Below are 15,800 nucleotides of genomic sequence, written 5' to 3' on the forward strand. Positions count from 1 at the left end.
CTAAGGGCTGTTCTAAACACGACGCAACTTGGAGTACCTGGATACAGCCCTTTGTATGTATTGTGACTCGGAGAGTTCCGCAACCCCTTTTCGTGAAAATATTATTTAGCCAGTCATCCCGAGAGAGGATGACTGTGGTGCATCCGCCGCATGACGAAGGGAAAGGGAAAGCCGAGGCTACGCAGTCACGAGGACAAGAAACTGCTCTGATAGCTATGCCTAACTAATAACTAATAATACGTCACTTCAGCAGTGGTGCGTGGGTCAAATCACTAAGGATTCCAAGCCAGTAAAAAAATTACATATTACAACCTACAGGATGTTGTGATAATTGCGTCGTTTGCTCTATAACTCATTTGCTCGTACGCCGCTGTGATATACAATAAGGCCCGTGACAACAGAAAGACAACGAATGGGTTATAGAGAAAAGCAATGCAATTATCACAACGTACTGTACAGTCGGTTGTAATATGTGATTTTATTCACACACCGCTACTGGTACACATCACAACTGCTGCTACCAGACTCTTACACTGCTCAATTTATACACTTGCCCACAGCCCCCTTCCTCAATGGTGCTTTCCTGTAATACTTATAAATATTTATTCTATTCTACTGGGCCATTTAGTATATGTTCGTATTCTTAGTTTTTTTTTACTATTTCTCACGGTTGTTGCATCGGCAAGAAGGAACCTGCAAACGAGCATTTAGTTGGACGATGTGTATACCATGTGTCTTCTGTACATACGACTAATAACACTTGAAACATTTCATGAGATCAGTTGTTTCAGACATAGGCTATCACCGCATGCAATAACGGACAGTACTGCATCTCCTGTCAAATCGTTTGTTTTGCAAGTGCCAGAATGGATTTGTTGTCGTTTTTTTTTTTTACTTCACACCTCACTTTCTTTTCACTGTAACTTCACACCTCCCTGCACTCTGAGAGCTACCCGAGTCTATGGCATGTAGGCCTACAAATGTAGTCGGAAACTGAAAGTATTCTAACATTAGCCCACTTACTTTCATTTTCGGCTTGAAAGGCGTCCAACCACTCCAACATTGCGTGGTGATTACTTTCATGGGCACGTTTTAGCTATAATTTAACTAAAATAAATAGTTGAAAAGATTGATATCGCCTTCTTGAAACAAATGCATTTTGTTTGCGCCTGTTAGTCTACAGTAGTGTACAAAGAGGGATCATGTGATTGTGAATAGGCCTACTTGTGGTCTGTACATCTCCAGTACTTTTGAATATTTGTTTTGGGAAGTATTCATTTAAAACGTATTTTCAAGATGGAGAAGGCAGGCACGAACATGCATCTGAGAGAGTGGCTGATAGCGCAGGTAGACAGCGGAAAGTACGCAGGACTCACCTGGGAGAACCAGAACAAAACCATGTTCAGGATCCCATGGAAACACGCGGCAAAGCAGGACTATAATCTGAATGACGATGCAGCACTTTTCAAGGTTAGAATGTTTATTGTTCCTAGCCTATTTTGTATTTTGTATTTATTAGGGATCCCCAGTAGCTGCTGCTACTCTTCCTGGGGTCTTGTGGGCTATGCATGGGTGCCCTAGTAGCTCAGAAACATTCAGCTTGTCAACACTTCTTACAAAACAAGTAGTGATGAAGTCAATCTCTCTTCCACTTTGAGCTTTGAGAGATTGACATGCATGTCATTAATGTTAGCTCTCCGTGTACTTTTAAGGGCCAGCCGTGCTGCCCTGTTCTGAGCCAGGGGGCATTTTTCAAAGTCCCTCTTTATGGCACCAGACCACACGACTGAACAGTAGTCAAGGTGTGACAAAACTAGGGCCTGTAGGACCTGCCTTGTTAAGAAGGCAGAGGAGCTCTTGATTATGGACAGACTTCTCCCCATCTTAGCTACTGTTGTATCAATACATTTTGACAATGACAGTTTACAATGTACCTTTATTTAACTAGGCAAGTCAGTTAAGAACAAATTCTTATTTTCAATGACAGCCTAGGAACAGCAGGTTAATTGCCTTGTTCAGGGGTAGAACAACATATTTGTACCTTTTCAGCTCAGGGATTCGATCTTGCAACATTCCAGTTACTAGTCCAACGCTCTAACCACTAGGCTATCTTCCACCCCAAATCCATGGTTACTCCAAGCAGTTTAGTCACCTCAACTTGCTCAATTTCCACTTGATTCATTACGAGATGTAGTTGAGGTTGAGGGTTTAGTGAAGGATTTATCCCAAATACAATGCTTTTAGTTTTAGAAATATTTAGGAATAACATATTCCTTGCCACCAATTCCTAAACTCAAAGCCAGTGGCATGTAATTAGTAAAGATTGAAAAAGTAAGGGGTCTAAACAGTTACCCTGGGGAATTCCTGATTCTACCTGGATTATGTTGGAGAGGCTTCCATTAAAGAATACCCTCTGTGTTCTGTTAGACAAGTAATTCTTTACCCACTATATCGCAGGGGGTGTAAAGCCATAACACATACATTTTTCCAGCAACAGACTATGATCAATAATGTCAAAAGCTGCACTGAAGTCTAACAAAACAGCCCCCACAATCTTTTTGTATTCAATTTATCTCAGCCAAGAATCAGTCATTAATGTAAGTGCTGTGCTTGTTGAGTGTCCTTTCCTGTAAGTGTGCTGAAAGTCTGTTATCAGACTTTGTTTACTGTAAAATAGCATTGTATCTGGTTAAACACCATTTTTTCCAGAAGTTTACTAACCGTCTGGTTGGTAACAGGCTGATTGTTCGGCTATTTGAGCCAGTAAAGGGGGCTTTACTATTCTTGGGTAGCGGAATGACTTTTGCTTCCCTCCAGGCCCGACGGCACGCACTTCCTAGGAGGCTTAAATTGAAGATGTGGCAATATTGTCCGCTAATATCCTCAATAATATTCCATCTAGATTGTCAGTTGGTGGCTTGTCATTGTTGATAGACAATCATTCTTTTTTCACCTCTTCCACATTCACTTTATGGTATTCAAAAGTACAATGCTTGTCGTTCGTAATTTGGTCCGACACACTTGTGTTGTGTCAGGATGTGTAGTGTCAGCATATGTTGGTGGCATGCCTAAGTTATGTTTTGGCATGTTTGTCTAGGTACATGTGCAAAGAGGGATCAAAAACAGAACTCTTAGCCTATTTTATACATTATTTGTACAACATCATCGAATAGAGACCCCCCAGAAGATCCATGCAAAATCAAACTTGTGCTGTGATGTGGCAAAATGTCCAATTCAATGTAGATTGATCAATGTTATTGATATAGACCAAATTAATCCATTGATTTGGATGCCCATGTAAATAGCAGTGCATGTGAAGAGTTTATTTGCTTATGGTTACCTTCATGTGTGTGTAAAATACTGTTCTCATATTTTATTTAACAGAGTTTAGATGTGTACAAAAATGTTTTTTTGTTTGTTTGTTGCTGGAATGGAATGTTCATATTCTGTATATTTATATTTGACTGTGATATTTGGTGGTCTTCACCTACTGTAGCTATCTTAAGATAAATGAATGCACTTGCATGAGTCACTCTGGATAAATGATTCAAATGTCAAATGTAAATGTTTTACATCATGTAGATCTCATAGTACTGTATTGAATTATTTTCGTAATACATTTTCAAAATCTTGATGTCACAATGTATAATTTGTTAAATATGCACTACTGCTTATTCCTCTGAGAGTGAGGCAGATATATAGGATTTTGCAAATGCTGAAATGAAACCATCAAGTGATTTTAAAAGGAAAGGGGATACCTAGTCAACTGAATGCATTCAACTGGAATTAGTCCACCGCATTTCACCCCCTCTGCACCAAATACGTCTGTCATTGCCATGCCTTGATTAGATAGTGAAAAAAATCATATTTAAACAATAAAGGCTGATTTCCCAACATTTCTGAAAATGGATATGTAGCATTTTGGAATGAAACTCGTGCTTACACTCAGTCATCGGTGTAAGCCACCAACTTATTCTTTATGTTTTATTTGGCACTCATATGCTTATTCATATTGTGTGTGTGTGTGTGTGTGTGTGCGTGCGTGCGTGCGTGCGTGCGTGCGTGCGTGCGTGCGTGTGTGTGTGTGTGCGTGTGTGTGCATACCTTTATGTGGTGTGTTTCCATCTACCAGGCGTGGGCAGTGTATAAGGGGAAGTACCGAGAGGGGAGGGACAAGGCAGACCCCACTTCCTGGAAGACTCGTCTCCGCTGTGCCCTCAACAAGAGCACAGACTTCCAGGAGGTCCCAGAGTGCAGCCAGCTGGACGTCTCCGAGCCCTACAAGGCCTACCGTATCCAGGTAGTGACAGAGACAGGCAGATACTCAGGTACCAGTAGCCTCCATTTGCAGTCTTCTCATGAAGCACGAGTCTAGAGAGCTCAGAGCCCTTTATGGCTTTAAAGTGCGAGTAATTACTATCAAACCCTACTTCTCGCTGTCTCAGAATCTCCTGAAACTGAGAGTCAGGTGATAATCCAGACCAGGAGCTCCAGTGCCCAACTGAGGAACACCATCACACACCATCCACAGGTAACACAGCGGTTTTGTTTTCAATGCTGTATGACAGGTGCGTAGTTGCTGCCATCTAGAGGACACCTTTTGCAATAACTTTACATCACGTAGGGATGAAGTTTGCACACTTGCACTGAATGTTCCTTAACAAGTCAGATGATTGGCTGTGAATATGTGTTTTCCCTCAGTTTGGCTGCCATAGGGAATCAGAGGAAAGGGACGGAAGAGTCAACCCCAGTGGTCAGTATCAGCCTCCATGTACGTGTGACTGGTGGCTGAATCACTGAACAATGTTGAATTAGATATGATATGTGTTTGTGTTCTCTCCTGTCAAGGGGGTTTGGACCATGTATACTACTCTTCCAACACAGGGACTCCCCAGATGGACAGCTGTGCTCCCTTCTCCATATTCAGCCCCACACCACAGATCTCTGGTGAGACAATACACTGCAGAGTTATTCAAATTTGAGTGGGTTAATGCTTGATTAATTGATTGATTGATTGAAGGCCCAATGCAATCAAAAACGTGATTTTCCTGTGTTTTATACAGTACCAGTCAAAAGTTTGGACACATCTACTCATTCAAGGGATTTTCATTATTTGTACTATTTTCTACATTGTTGAATAATAGTGAAGACATCAAAACTATGAAATAACACGTGGAATCATGTAGTAACCAAAACAAATATTTCATATTTTAGATTATTCAAAGTAGCCACCCTTAGCCTTGATGACAGCTTTGCAAACTCTTGGCGTTCTCTCAATCAGCTTCACCTGGAATGCTTTTCCAAGTCTTGAAGGAGTTTCCACATATGCTTAGTACTTGTTGGCTGCTTTTCCTCCACTCTGTGGTCCAACTCATCCCAAATCATCTCAGTTGGGTTGAGGTCGAGTGATTGTGGAGGCCAGGTCATCGGGGTGGCAGGTAGCCTAGTGGTTAGAGCGCGTTGGACTAGTAACCGGAAGGTTGCAAGATCACATCCCCGAGCTGACAAGGTAAAAATCTGTCATTGTGCCCCTGAACAAGGCAGTTAACCCACTGTTCCTAGGCCATCATTGAAAATGAGAATTTGTTTTTAACTGACTTGCCTAGTTAAAAAAATAAATAATCTGATGCAGCACTCCATCACTCTCCTTCTTGGTCAAATAGCCCTTACACAGCCTGGAGGTGTGTTGGGTCATTGTCCTGTTTAAAAGCAATTGATAGTCTCATTAAGAGCAAACCAGATGGGATGGCGTATCGCTGCAGAATGCCATCGAACGTCCTCCTCCATGCTTCACGGTGGAAACCACACATGCAGAGGTCATCCGTTCACCTACTCTGTGTCTCATAAAGACAGGGCGGTTGGAACCAAGAATCTCAAATATGGACTCCAAAGGACAGATTTACACCAGTCTAATGTCCATTGCTTGTGTTTCTCGGCCCAAGCAAGTCTCATCTTATTTTTATCCTTCAGTAGTTGTTTGTTTGTAGCAATTCGACCACAAAGGCCTGATTCACACAGTCACCTCTGAACAGTTGATGTTGAAATGTGTCTGTTATTTTAACTCTGTGAAGCATTCTTTGGGGATGGAATTTCTGAGGCTGAGGTAACTCTGGGTCTTCCTTTCCTGTGGCGGTCCTCAGGAGAGCCAGTTTCATCATAGCGCTTGATGGTTTTTGCGACTGCACTTGAAGAAACGTTCAAAATTATTGAAATGTTCCAGATTGACTGACCTTCATTATAACGTTTCAGGTAAGACCCAAGTGCAGACTATGTTGAAGTAATAATGTTTATTACAGCAACAGGGGCAGGCAAACGGCAGGTCAAGGCAGGCAGGGGTCAATAATCCAGAGTAGTGGAGCAAAGGTACAGGATGGCAGGCAGGCTCAGAGGCAGGCAGAGTGGTCAGGCAGGCGGGCTCAGAGTCAGGACAGGCAAGGGTCAAAACCAGGAGGGCGAGAAAAAGAGAGACTTGGGAAAAGCAGGAGCTGAGAAAAACGCTGGTTGACTTGACAAACAAGACGAACTGGCAGCAGACAAACAGAGAACACAGGTATAAATACACAGGTGATAATGGGGAAGATGGGCGACATCTGGAAGGGGGTGGAGACATTCGCAAGGACAGATGAAACAGATCAGGGCGTGACATTCATGTCTTAAAGTAATGATGGACTGTCGTTTCTCTTTGCTTTTTTGAGTGGTTCTTGCCATAATGTGGACTTGGTCTTTTACCAAATAGGGCATCTTCTGTATTCCACCCCTACCTTGTCACAACACAACTGATTGGTTCAATCGCATTAAGAAGGAAAGAAATTCCACAAATCACCTTTTAACCTTTTAACATGGCACACCTGTTAATTGAAATGCATTTAATGAAGCTGGTTGAGAGAATGCCAAGAGTGTCCAAAGCTGTCATCTTGGCAAAGGGTGGCTACTTTGAAGAATCTCAAATCTCAAATATATTTTGGTTTGTTTAACACTTTTTTAGTTACTATATGACTCCATGTGTGTTATGTCAGTCATAGTTTTGATGTCTTCACTATTATTCTACAATGCAGAAAATAGTCAAAATAAATAATGAGTAGGTGTGTCCAACTTTTGACTGGTACTGTATATTTTTCCACACTGTGAGGTTGCAATAATATTGTGAAATTGTGAAAATTATGAAAATGCCCTTTAAGTGAAAGAGCTGTTTGAAAAGACTGCCTGAAATTTCTGTCTGTTTTGGTGGGATGGAGTTTTGTCCTGTCTGGTGACATCACCAGGTGATAAATGAGTTAATAGACCAATGAGAAAGAGAGTTCCAAACCTCACAGTTAGTTTTGGCAAATTTCTTGCTTGAGAATTTCTCTTTCATAAGAATCAATTTTTGTTTATTTTTTCCATTTGAATTGAAATCGATCACGGTAAGGTACTTAATTGTTACCCAGAAATGATTTGATATTGAGATAAAAAAGGGCCGCATTTGGACCTTTAATTAGCATGTGTGTGTTTGCATTGCTTGTGTCTGTGTTTGCGTTTGTCCAGACTTCCGTGTGCGGGTGTGTCTGTTCTACCAGGACCAGCTAGTAGTGGATGTGACCACCAGCACCCCAGATGGCTGTTTCATTCTACATGGTCAGGTGCCCCTGGGGAACGAGAGGATCTATGGCCCCTGCACAGCCCAACAGGTCCCCTTCCCCCCTCCAGGGGTCATCCACCTGCCCCCCTGTATCGCTGAGGCCATGGGCCGCCTGCTGCCCCACTTGGAGAGGGGTGTCCTGGTGTGGGTGGCTCCAGATGGGGTGTTTATCAAGAGGTTCTGCCAGGGCAGGGTGTACTGGAGTGGCCCTCTGGCCCAGCACACAGACAGGCCCAACAAGCTGAACAGAGAGAGGACCTGCAAGCTGCTGAATACACCTATATTTCTGAACGGTAGGGGCGTCACTAATACAACTTCTGTGTAGCAAACAGATGTGATATGGTGAGACAGTGAACCTGGCTCCCTATCAATCCCTCTCTTGTTCTCTCTCCATCCTTCCCCTTCTGTCTCTCCATCCCTTTTAAGTATCTCTCTCTCCATCCTTCCCCTTCTGTCTTTCCATCCCCTTCTCTCTCTCCACCCCTCCCGTTCTCTCTCTCCACAGAGCTCCAGGACTTTCTCAAAGGGGCGGGACCCAAACCTCGCTACGAGATTGACCTCTGCTTTGGGGAGGAGTTTCCCGATGCCAGCCCCCTGAAAACAAGGAAGCTGATCATTGCACAGGTGGCTATTGTAATGGGGTCAGGGGTCACTGTGGATTAGGGATTTCCTGTGCTACAGCAACTGACCCTTTGCCTAGTTTAGTGGGCCCATATTTACAGTATGTTGATTTTCTAATTATGTTTTTAGTCTGTACAATGTTATTATATTGTTATATAGTATTAATATGAAGAAAGTTTTTCATTCCATCAATACAGGTCTTTCCCTCCCATTTGAGCAGTAAACTGTATGTATTTTGCAGTAACTACCAGCAGAGGTCCTTGTAGTCATAGTCAGTGACAATGTCTTCCTGTCTGTGTGTGTGTTGGTGTGCAGGTAGTGCCCCTGTTTGCCGTCAACCTACTGCAGAGGTGCCAGAGGTTGGGGCCATAAGAGAGACCACGCCTTCACACACACGTCACCAAGGAGGAGGGGTAAAAGGGTCAGTCCCAACCCTCTCCCAGCACTGATGAGACCAGGACCCATCTCTGAGTAACCCCTTAGGAACACCCTGAGGGGTGTTCTGGTACCCTCCTGGTACCCTCCTGTCCCAGTCTAGCCAGCCATGAGGGGTGAGTCGAATCTCGAGACACCCCCCAAAAATATCTGAGTTTGGCTGCCTGTGTTAACACACTCATGGTTTTCTTAACATACAGCAATTGAAATATTGGTTTTATTTTTGAGTTTGACAATGTAATCGACAGATAATGTAATCATTTTGCCAGTATACAGTATGTTTAATATCTTTCGTCAAAATGTTCCTCATTTACATGGTGTGAGGAGAGTACGTTTGTACAGTATCTTATATAATGTGAAAAACGGCAGCAATTCATTCTTCCATTCACCTCATAATCAACTTGTGATTTAATTTTATGTGCAGCTAGAGTCTAGTAACTATATCAATGGTTTTATATCCATTGTGTGATGTATGGAACTGTGACAGACGTATCGACCTGCCTATAGATCAGGTTAATCATTACAAATCTTTAAACCACTAAAAATGATTGAAATAAGAAACTTTTTATCTTGTGCCATGAATTAAAAATAGTAGTATAAGTGCACACTGCTTGAATGCTCCCATAGTTTAATGGCAACGTTTCAGCCACCATCGGTCTTTGTCAGGAAAGATGCCATTATTATTAAATGTCATTGTATGGGAGTATTGGACATTACTTTTTTTCCTATGACATATGTCCCCTAAAACTTAGATAGTACATTGGCTGTGTGTACAACACTTTCGATCATGCATGTATGTGGTACGAAGTCACCTCATTCAGTATAAATTTATAAAGCTTTTTTAAATTTTTATAATTTCTAGCGAACATCATATAACAGACTCACAATTTCAAAAATATACAATTTTTTTTATAGCTAGAACATTTACAAAGAAAAAAAAATAAACAGGTCAGGTTTTTGTTTTTGAAAAAACAAAACAAACAAAAAAAAGTCGAAAAAAAACTAAAGTGAAAGAGTGTGCTGAATCAGAAAAGATACCCGTATCTGAGTTTTAAAATACTTTCAATCGTTTTTCCCTGCGCTCAAACATATACAGTACATGGAGAAAGAAAGAGGAACAGAAGGGGTACAGAGTACAGTACAGAGGGGTCAAGTGTGTGTTCACAAAGCATTATGTTCCAACCTGTTATTAGCACCATTACTCTCCCGCCATTCCATCTTTGTTTTCTTTCTTTTTTTTCAAATGGAAAAACACTCTCGGGGTCAAGGCGAAGTGACACAGACCCACCTGTGTGGGAGAGGATTGTCTGTTACGCAATTTTCATTAGTGTTTCTCCTATCGCTGAGATAATGTTAAGAACATATTGGAGGGCAATACCTTGGCGAACAAGAGATTAACATGACCCCCCCCCCCCCCCCCGGTAACGAGAATAGTAAAAAGGCAAAGAGTTGCTGATACATTCGTTTACCTTGCCTGCCCAGACCCACTGACCGACGGACTGACTGACTGACTGACAGTCAAACTTCGTATCAGAAGAAGCGAGAAAATCTAAAACTGAGAACGCATTACGAAAGTGACAATCAGAGAGGTTGCATTAAATCGGTTTAGCATATTTATAGAACATCTGTAATGTAATATATAGTCATATATTCATATATATATATATATATATATCTCTCTCTCTGCGATAGACATCTTCAATAGAGCTTGCTTCCATAACCCTGATTGAAAACCGATACCCTGCAGAAAACACTGTCAGTAAGTAGACGTGTGGGACAACCATTACAAAAACAGTGTCTCACTAAACGTCTCATTCTGTCACCGTGGAGCTCTCTGGGAGTCCTCAGACAGCTACCCCTGTCAGAGGTGTGCTAAGCGGAGAGAGGGGAAAGAGGGACGAAGAAAGAGTGGTATAGGCTCATACTTTGGGCAGCAGTGTGGACACAAGTAAAGTTGCATTTCTCTGTCCTTCCCTGCAACCCTGCCTTGTGGTCTCTCTACTCTGTGGCCATGTGGGTGCTCTAGAGACAAGGAGGGTGTGTTTGTGTGTGTGTGTGTGTGTGTGTGTGTGTGTGTGTGTGTGTGTGTGTGTGTGTGTGTGTGTGTGTGTGTGTGTGTGTGTGTGTGTGTGTGTGTGTGTGTGTGTGTGTGTGTGTGTGTGTGTGTGTGTGTGTGAGCTCTACTGCCGCTTCCTATGCTTGGAGCCGTGAGGTAAATTGGTGGTCTTGTCAGTCCCGGTAGCTTCGGTAGTTCCAGTAGGGGGTAGGAGGTCGGGGGCGGACCATCGCCTCTTGCGTGAGCGTGGCTGCTCCTGGGTGGGAGGGTCTGCAGGGGGCAGAGGAAGAGGAGGAGGGGCGAGAGCAGGGAAGGGATGAGAAAGAGGAGGAGGAGGGGGAGGAGGGGGCATATCTTCCCTGTGTGAGCTGGTGCCGGCCCTGGCCCGAGTGTGTGTGCGGTGGCCCCCCCGGGGGGCTGTGCGTGTGTGTGAGTGTGTGTGTGTGCGAGGTGTGTGTGAGGGGGTGAGGGCCAGGCAGATGTCTCCTTCGCTGAGTTGACGGCAGGATAGGCCGTAGAGCTGGGAGGTTCTCTGGGGACAGCAGGAAGACCAGCCGCGGTCCCGTACGAAGAACGGGTACTCCACCAGAACTGTTAGTAACTCCTACACACACAGAACAACAACAACATATTCACAACAGTGCTGGGGATATACACCCTTTTTACTAAGGAGGTGATTTTTAAATTACGATTTGGAAAATCCGTGTTGTAAGCAAATTTGTCATATGTTAACATGTTTGAGTGATTGGAGAGGATTGCAAACGTTTGCTTATGTAGTGAATGATCCGTGCCTTTATTATAATATATTGTCTAGAAGTGACTCTGATAGAGAATAGAAATCTAGAAGATAGATGAGCCACTGACCTGAGTGTTGCGGTCTGTGAGGAGGACCTGCAGGTGGTTGAAGCCGTGTGTGTCGCCGGGGGCGATGAGCAGAATGGTGCAGGTGCTCAGGTGGAACTCCGGGGAGGTGTTGGCACTCCTTAGGAAGTCCTCCGTCCTCAGCTCCTCCACTCGCTTTAGACGGCCCCCCACCAGCTCAATCAGAGATCCCTTGGCAAAATGAGGTAGGAGTGCTGGGGGGTTGTGGTGCTGGTGGGGGGCAGGGGGTGAGGTGGCCGTGAGGGGAACGAGGGGGGAGGCGTGGGGACGTGAGTACTGCCGCCCGGGGGAAAGGTCTCCGCTGTCTTTGTCTCTGTCTCGTTCACTGTCTCTCTCCCGGTTGTCTCTGTCTTGTTCACGTTTTCTCTCTCTGTCTTGTTCTCGTCGTCTGTCTCGTTCTCTGTCTCGCTCTCGTTCCCGCTCTCTGTCGCTCTCCGTGACGTGGCTGTTGGGCTGCCCCTGGGGCGAGTGCTGCGAGTTCCTCATGGTCTGCAGGCCGTACTGAGGGCTGCCTGAGGGGCTGTACAGGGGGAAGGGCTGAGCCTGGGGGCTGAGGTGGCTGGGCTGTAGGGTAGAGTACATCGATCCCAGGGAGTAGTAGATCTGGGCCTTAGCCGGAGAGTTCCCCAAGGGGTCCAGGAGCTCCCCTCTCCCTGTCCGGGGGTCTGCCCGATGGGGCTGGGGCCTGCTAGGGATCAGGGTGAGGGTCCCAGGCTTTGGCGTCCCACGGGGGTCCCTGTCCTGCAGAGAGGAATGTGAGTCAGGGCCCTCCGGAGGTGGCGCTCGGGAGTCTTGGAAAACCGCAACCGTCTGAGAACGCCCCATGGGATCCTCCTGGTGTCTCCGCCGCCCGTTGGCATGGGAACCGTGGAGGCTGCCGCCCAGCCTGGCCCTGCCGCTGGGTTCGTTCCCGTACTCTCCTGAGGGGGGCGCCACCCTGGAGGCAGAGGCAGTCCTGCTGCCAGGGCCGTCCAGCCCGTTGGGCCTCTTGCCCAGGTATCTGTGTCTGCCTTCCGTCATGGAGGTGTCAGGACGGTAGAGGGGGGGCTGGCTGAACAGGTGGGAGGGGGAGAAGAGAGAGGAGCTATAGTCCCTTCGTTCTGTGTTGAAATAGGACCACATCTCTCTGGAGTCAGCAGGGAAGGGGCTCTTGAAGGAGGAAGAGGATGAGCAGGGTGGAAGGGGAAGGGGGATTTCACCTCGGAGCCACCTGGAGTGATGGGGGAGTGGGGAAGGGAGAAGATCATCCCTCCAGGAGGGTGAGCCTGACCCCCTCCTCTCTCCTACCTGGCCAGGGAGGAAGGGAAGAGGGACAGAGGGGGTGTAAGGCAGGTGCCATGGCAGGGGAAGGGGGATACCAGGGGGTGGGAGGGGAGGTGGGGGAGAGGGAGAGGGTAGCAGACTGTGGGGGTTCGTCAGAGCCTCGTCGCTGCTCTCCCTGCACCCCTCATCTCTCCCTGAGCTGCCGGCGGGCCGGGTCCTGAGGGGCGAGGCGGGCGGTTTGAACTCGTCCAAGAGGGGGCGCTGGTCAACCGAGCCCTGCCGGGATTCCCTCTTCTTGGGGGGGAGGCACTCTTTGCCGCGGTCGGGGCTGGGATTCATGGGTGGGCGCCAGCGGCGGCGGGCGGGGGCGGCTAGGTTACATGGGACTCACGGGGAAACGAGGGCCGCAGAGAGAGGGGAGGGCCTCGACACGACATCACTGTCAGATCACTGACGCCCTAGCCCTGAACGACCTATCACCTACACAGAGAGAAAGGGGGAGGAGGGGAGAGAGGAGGGAGACAAAGGGAGGTAGCAGAGAGAAAGAGAGATTGAGTGAAGTGTGAACATCTCCGAGTGAAATGTGGACAGTCTGTCAGGCCTAGCTGTCAAGAGTTGTTAGGACTAAGCAGTCAGTCAGCTTTGATACCCACAAACAAGTAAACACCAGACACAGATTGAGGCAGAGTGATTACTGTGGAAATAGACAGAGAATGTTTATCTCGCCTGTGCAACATTGTAATCAGGGGTACTCAAGTACCATTTGAAAAGGTCCCGTCACACAAATTTCCTTGGTGGCAAGGTCCGAATGGATATTGTAATTTATTGTCAAAGTAACAAACCCCCCACCTTACAACCCATACGACTCCAAACTGCTCATACTGGTCACACTCCTCTTGTTTGCAGAGAGACACTTTTTGAAGTTTTAAAGCAACTTTCCTGCAATTGTACATATTTTGCCATCGGGCAGAGAGAAAATGTTGCCGTTTTTAAGCTCATTTACCATATCGATACCAGGGGTCGAAGCCCGACTGAGTTCCGATTTTATATTAGTCAGGACCCGTGGGCCGTATTGACCCCGTTCTGGGTCCGGGTCCGGACCTCGGTCCGCCGGTTGAGTACGGCTGCTGTAATCCTTTGGAGGTCGGCTTGCAAACGCAACAATGCAGAATTTACTGAATCGAGCCTGGAGTCTCTGAGGTCAACAGAACTTCAGAAAATCAAACCCCAACCCAGTGAAACTTCAAACTCTGGCTCAACACCTCCAGCTCAAGGGTGTCGTAGTTGCTACACATAGTACATACGTTGCTGGTCATGTGGTGAGAAACGATCCAATTGACTGGTCTCATTCAAGAAGCACATGAACTCCCACAAGTGCTCTAAAAATACGGCATGCATTGTGCGAACAGTGCAGTTGAGAGGCAGTGCGGCATAGCTGTACAAACACACATGCTGTACACACTCCCAGCAGGATACCTTTCATCTCTCTCTCTCTGAGGATTAAATATGGAGATATGGTTTATACTATTCTCATGAACCGCCTCCCTCACACCCCTGAGGGCTGTTCCGCAATGTCCTATTTACTAGTGCACGTACACACACGCACACACACACACGCACACGCACGCACATGCATATATGAATGAAAGAACGCAGGGAAGCACGGAAACACACACACACACACCCCTCAGGCAGCTATGACTCTATCTCACTCCCCCAGCGATGGACAGAGCTGGTCACCATCCATCCTAAACTGAGAGGGACACTGTTGATATGGCCGCAGGAGGTGGTGTGTGTATCTTTGTGTGTGTGCTGGTGTGAGAGTCTAATTTGTTTCCTTGTATGTAGCAGAGCTGAGCAGCCCTGCTTCATTCAGTGTGGAGCGCGTGGGAGTTCCCCTAAGTCTTCTCCAAATGTTCTAAATGAGCTGCTTTGATGTGACAACTCCGCTTAGCCCAGCTGTTCCTGCCGCCACCGTCACTGCCACCGCCGCACGCCACCCGCCGCCCGCCAGTCCTCCCCGCCGCTCAACGCGAGAGTTAAGTGGCGTCCACACGCCTGTCTGCCCCGACTGAACCCTGCCAACTCTCCCCGTCTCGCTACGCCAAACTGTCGCCATGGAAACTGAGTCCACAGAGGGAAGACAGGTTACATTGGGATACTCTCTCTGGGGAGAGCCGGGGAAACTGTCGCTCGTCACCTACTCGAAGTTCCACAAGAAAATACACTCTAAAAGAGGGTTGGAGCAGAGTGGAGTGGAGTGTTCAGCCGTCTCAGTTGAACCACTGCTGCTTTGTTCAGTGTCAATCAATCACTCCATATGGACGAAAGATACACTACTCCAGGCATTGACTTAAGTGTTGAGGGGGTGGTTGGACAGTCTGGGATACACTGGCAGGTTAAAATCGAGTAGAATTAATGGGATTTGAACAGATTTTTTAAAAAGCACAACAGACTTCTGTGGAGAATAAGAGCAGATTTCTCCGGTGAAGCGACAGCATTTTGTGACAATGCCACTTTGCAATTTAGCCCTTACATGTATTGATATAGATTAACAAGGGTAGAGATAACACTAACATACTGAAAGAACTGAAGTTATCCATGGAAATCCAACATGCAGGGGCGACAGGTGAGATGTTTCACCCTGGAAAGTCCTGAAACGCCTCAGGCCGACCAGTTGCTCACTTCGACAAAGTTTCCGGAATAAAACCTCTCCTGAGACCAAAGCAATTGTAAACTGTGAAATGGGATGCAGAGAATATTGTTGATGGACTGCTAGATATCAACGTTTATCAGGAAGAGAATAGGACTGCTCTCCGCTGTAGCACAGTGTTGGTTTGCTTGACAAATACACTCTCGGGGGCAGTGTTCCCGCAAAACAACATGGCAGTTGTGGAATTGTTAGGTTAGATTACTCGTTGGTTA

General features: G+C 46.2%; 2 protein-coding genes across 4 annotated transcripts in view; one reads left to right on the plus strand and one right to left on the minus strand.

Moving 5' to 3' along the window:
• The window catches only part of LOC139556968 (interferon regulatory factor 4-like), a 9,328-nt gene extending 93 nt beyond the window's left edge, over positions 1-9,235 (plus strand). The window contains exons 1-8 of one of the 2 annotated variants that reach the window (XM_071371178.1): positions 1-1,470; positions 4,133-4,328; positions 4,446-4,531; positions 4,702-4,753; positions 4,885-4,947; positions 7,525-7,911; positions 8,124-8,242; positions 8,555-9,235. The exon at positions 1-1,470 is cut by the window's left edge and continues 93 nt beyond it. In XM_071371178.1, the coding sequence (XP_071227279.1) occupies positions 1,297-1,470; positions 4,133-4,328; positions 4,446-4,531; positions 4,702-4,753; positions 4,885-4,947; positions 7,525-7,911; positions 8,124-8,242; positions 8,555-8,611 (1,134 nt within the window). In that variant the 5' untranslated portion in view covers positions 1-1,296 and the 3' untranslated portion in view covers positions 8,612-9,235. Of the gene's footprint in view, positions 1,471-4,132; positions 4,329-4,445; positions 4,532-4,701; positions 4,754-4,848; positions 4,948-7,524; positions 7,912-8,123; positions 8,243-8,554 lie in introns of both variants that reach the window. The other variant, XM_071371177.1, reaches the window with a different exon arrangement.
• The window catches only part of LOC139556966 (ataxin-1-like), a 39,468-nt gene continuing 32,543 nt past the window's right edge, over positions 8,876-15,800 (minus strand). For both annotated transcript variants that reach the window (XM_071371174.1, XM_071371175.1), the window contains exons 2-3: positions 11,595-13,355; positions 8,876-11,334 (exon numbers count right to left, since the gene is read on the minus strand). In XM_071371174.1, coding sequence (XP_071227275.1) covers positions 10,855-11,334; positions 11,595-13,214 — 2,100 coding nt within the window. In that variant the 5' untranslated portion in view covers positions 13,215-13,355 and the 3' untranslated portion in view covers positions 8,876-10,854. The remainder of the gene's footprint in view (positions 11,335-11,594; positions 13,356-15,800) is intronic.

Source organism: Salvelinus alpinus, chromosome 28 (genome assembly GCF_045679555.1).
Source record: "Salvelinus alpinus chromosome 28, SLU_Salpinus.1, whole genome shotgun sequence".
Lineage (NCBI taxonomy): Eukaryota > Metazoa > Chordata > Actinopteri > Salmoniformes > Salmonidae > Salvelinus > Salvelinus alpinus.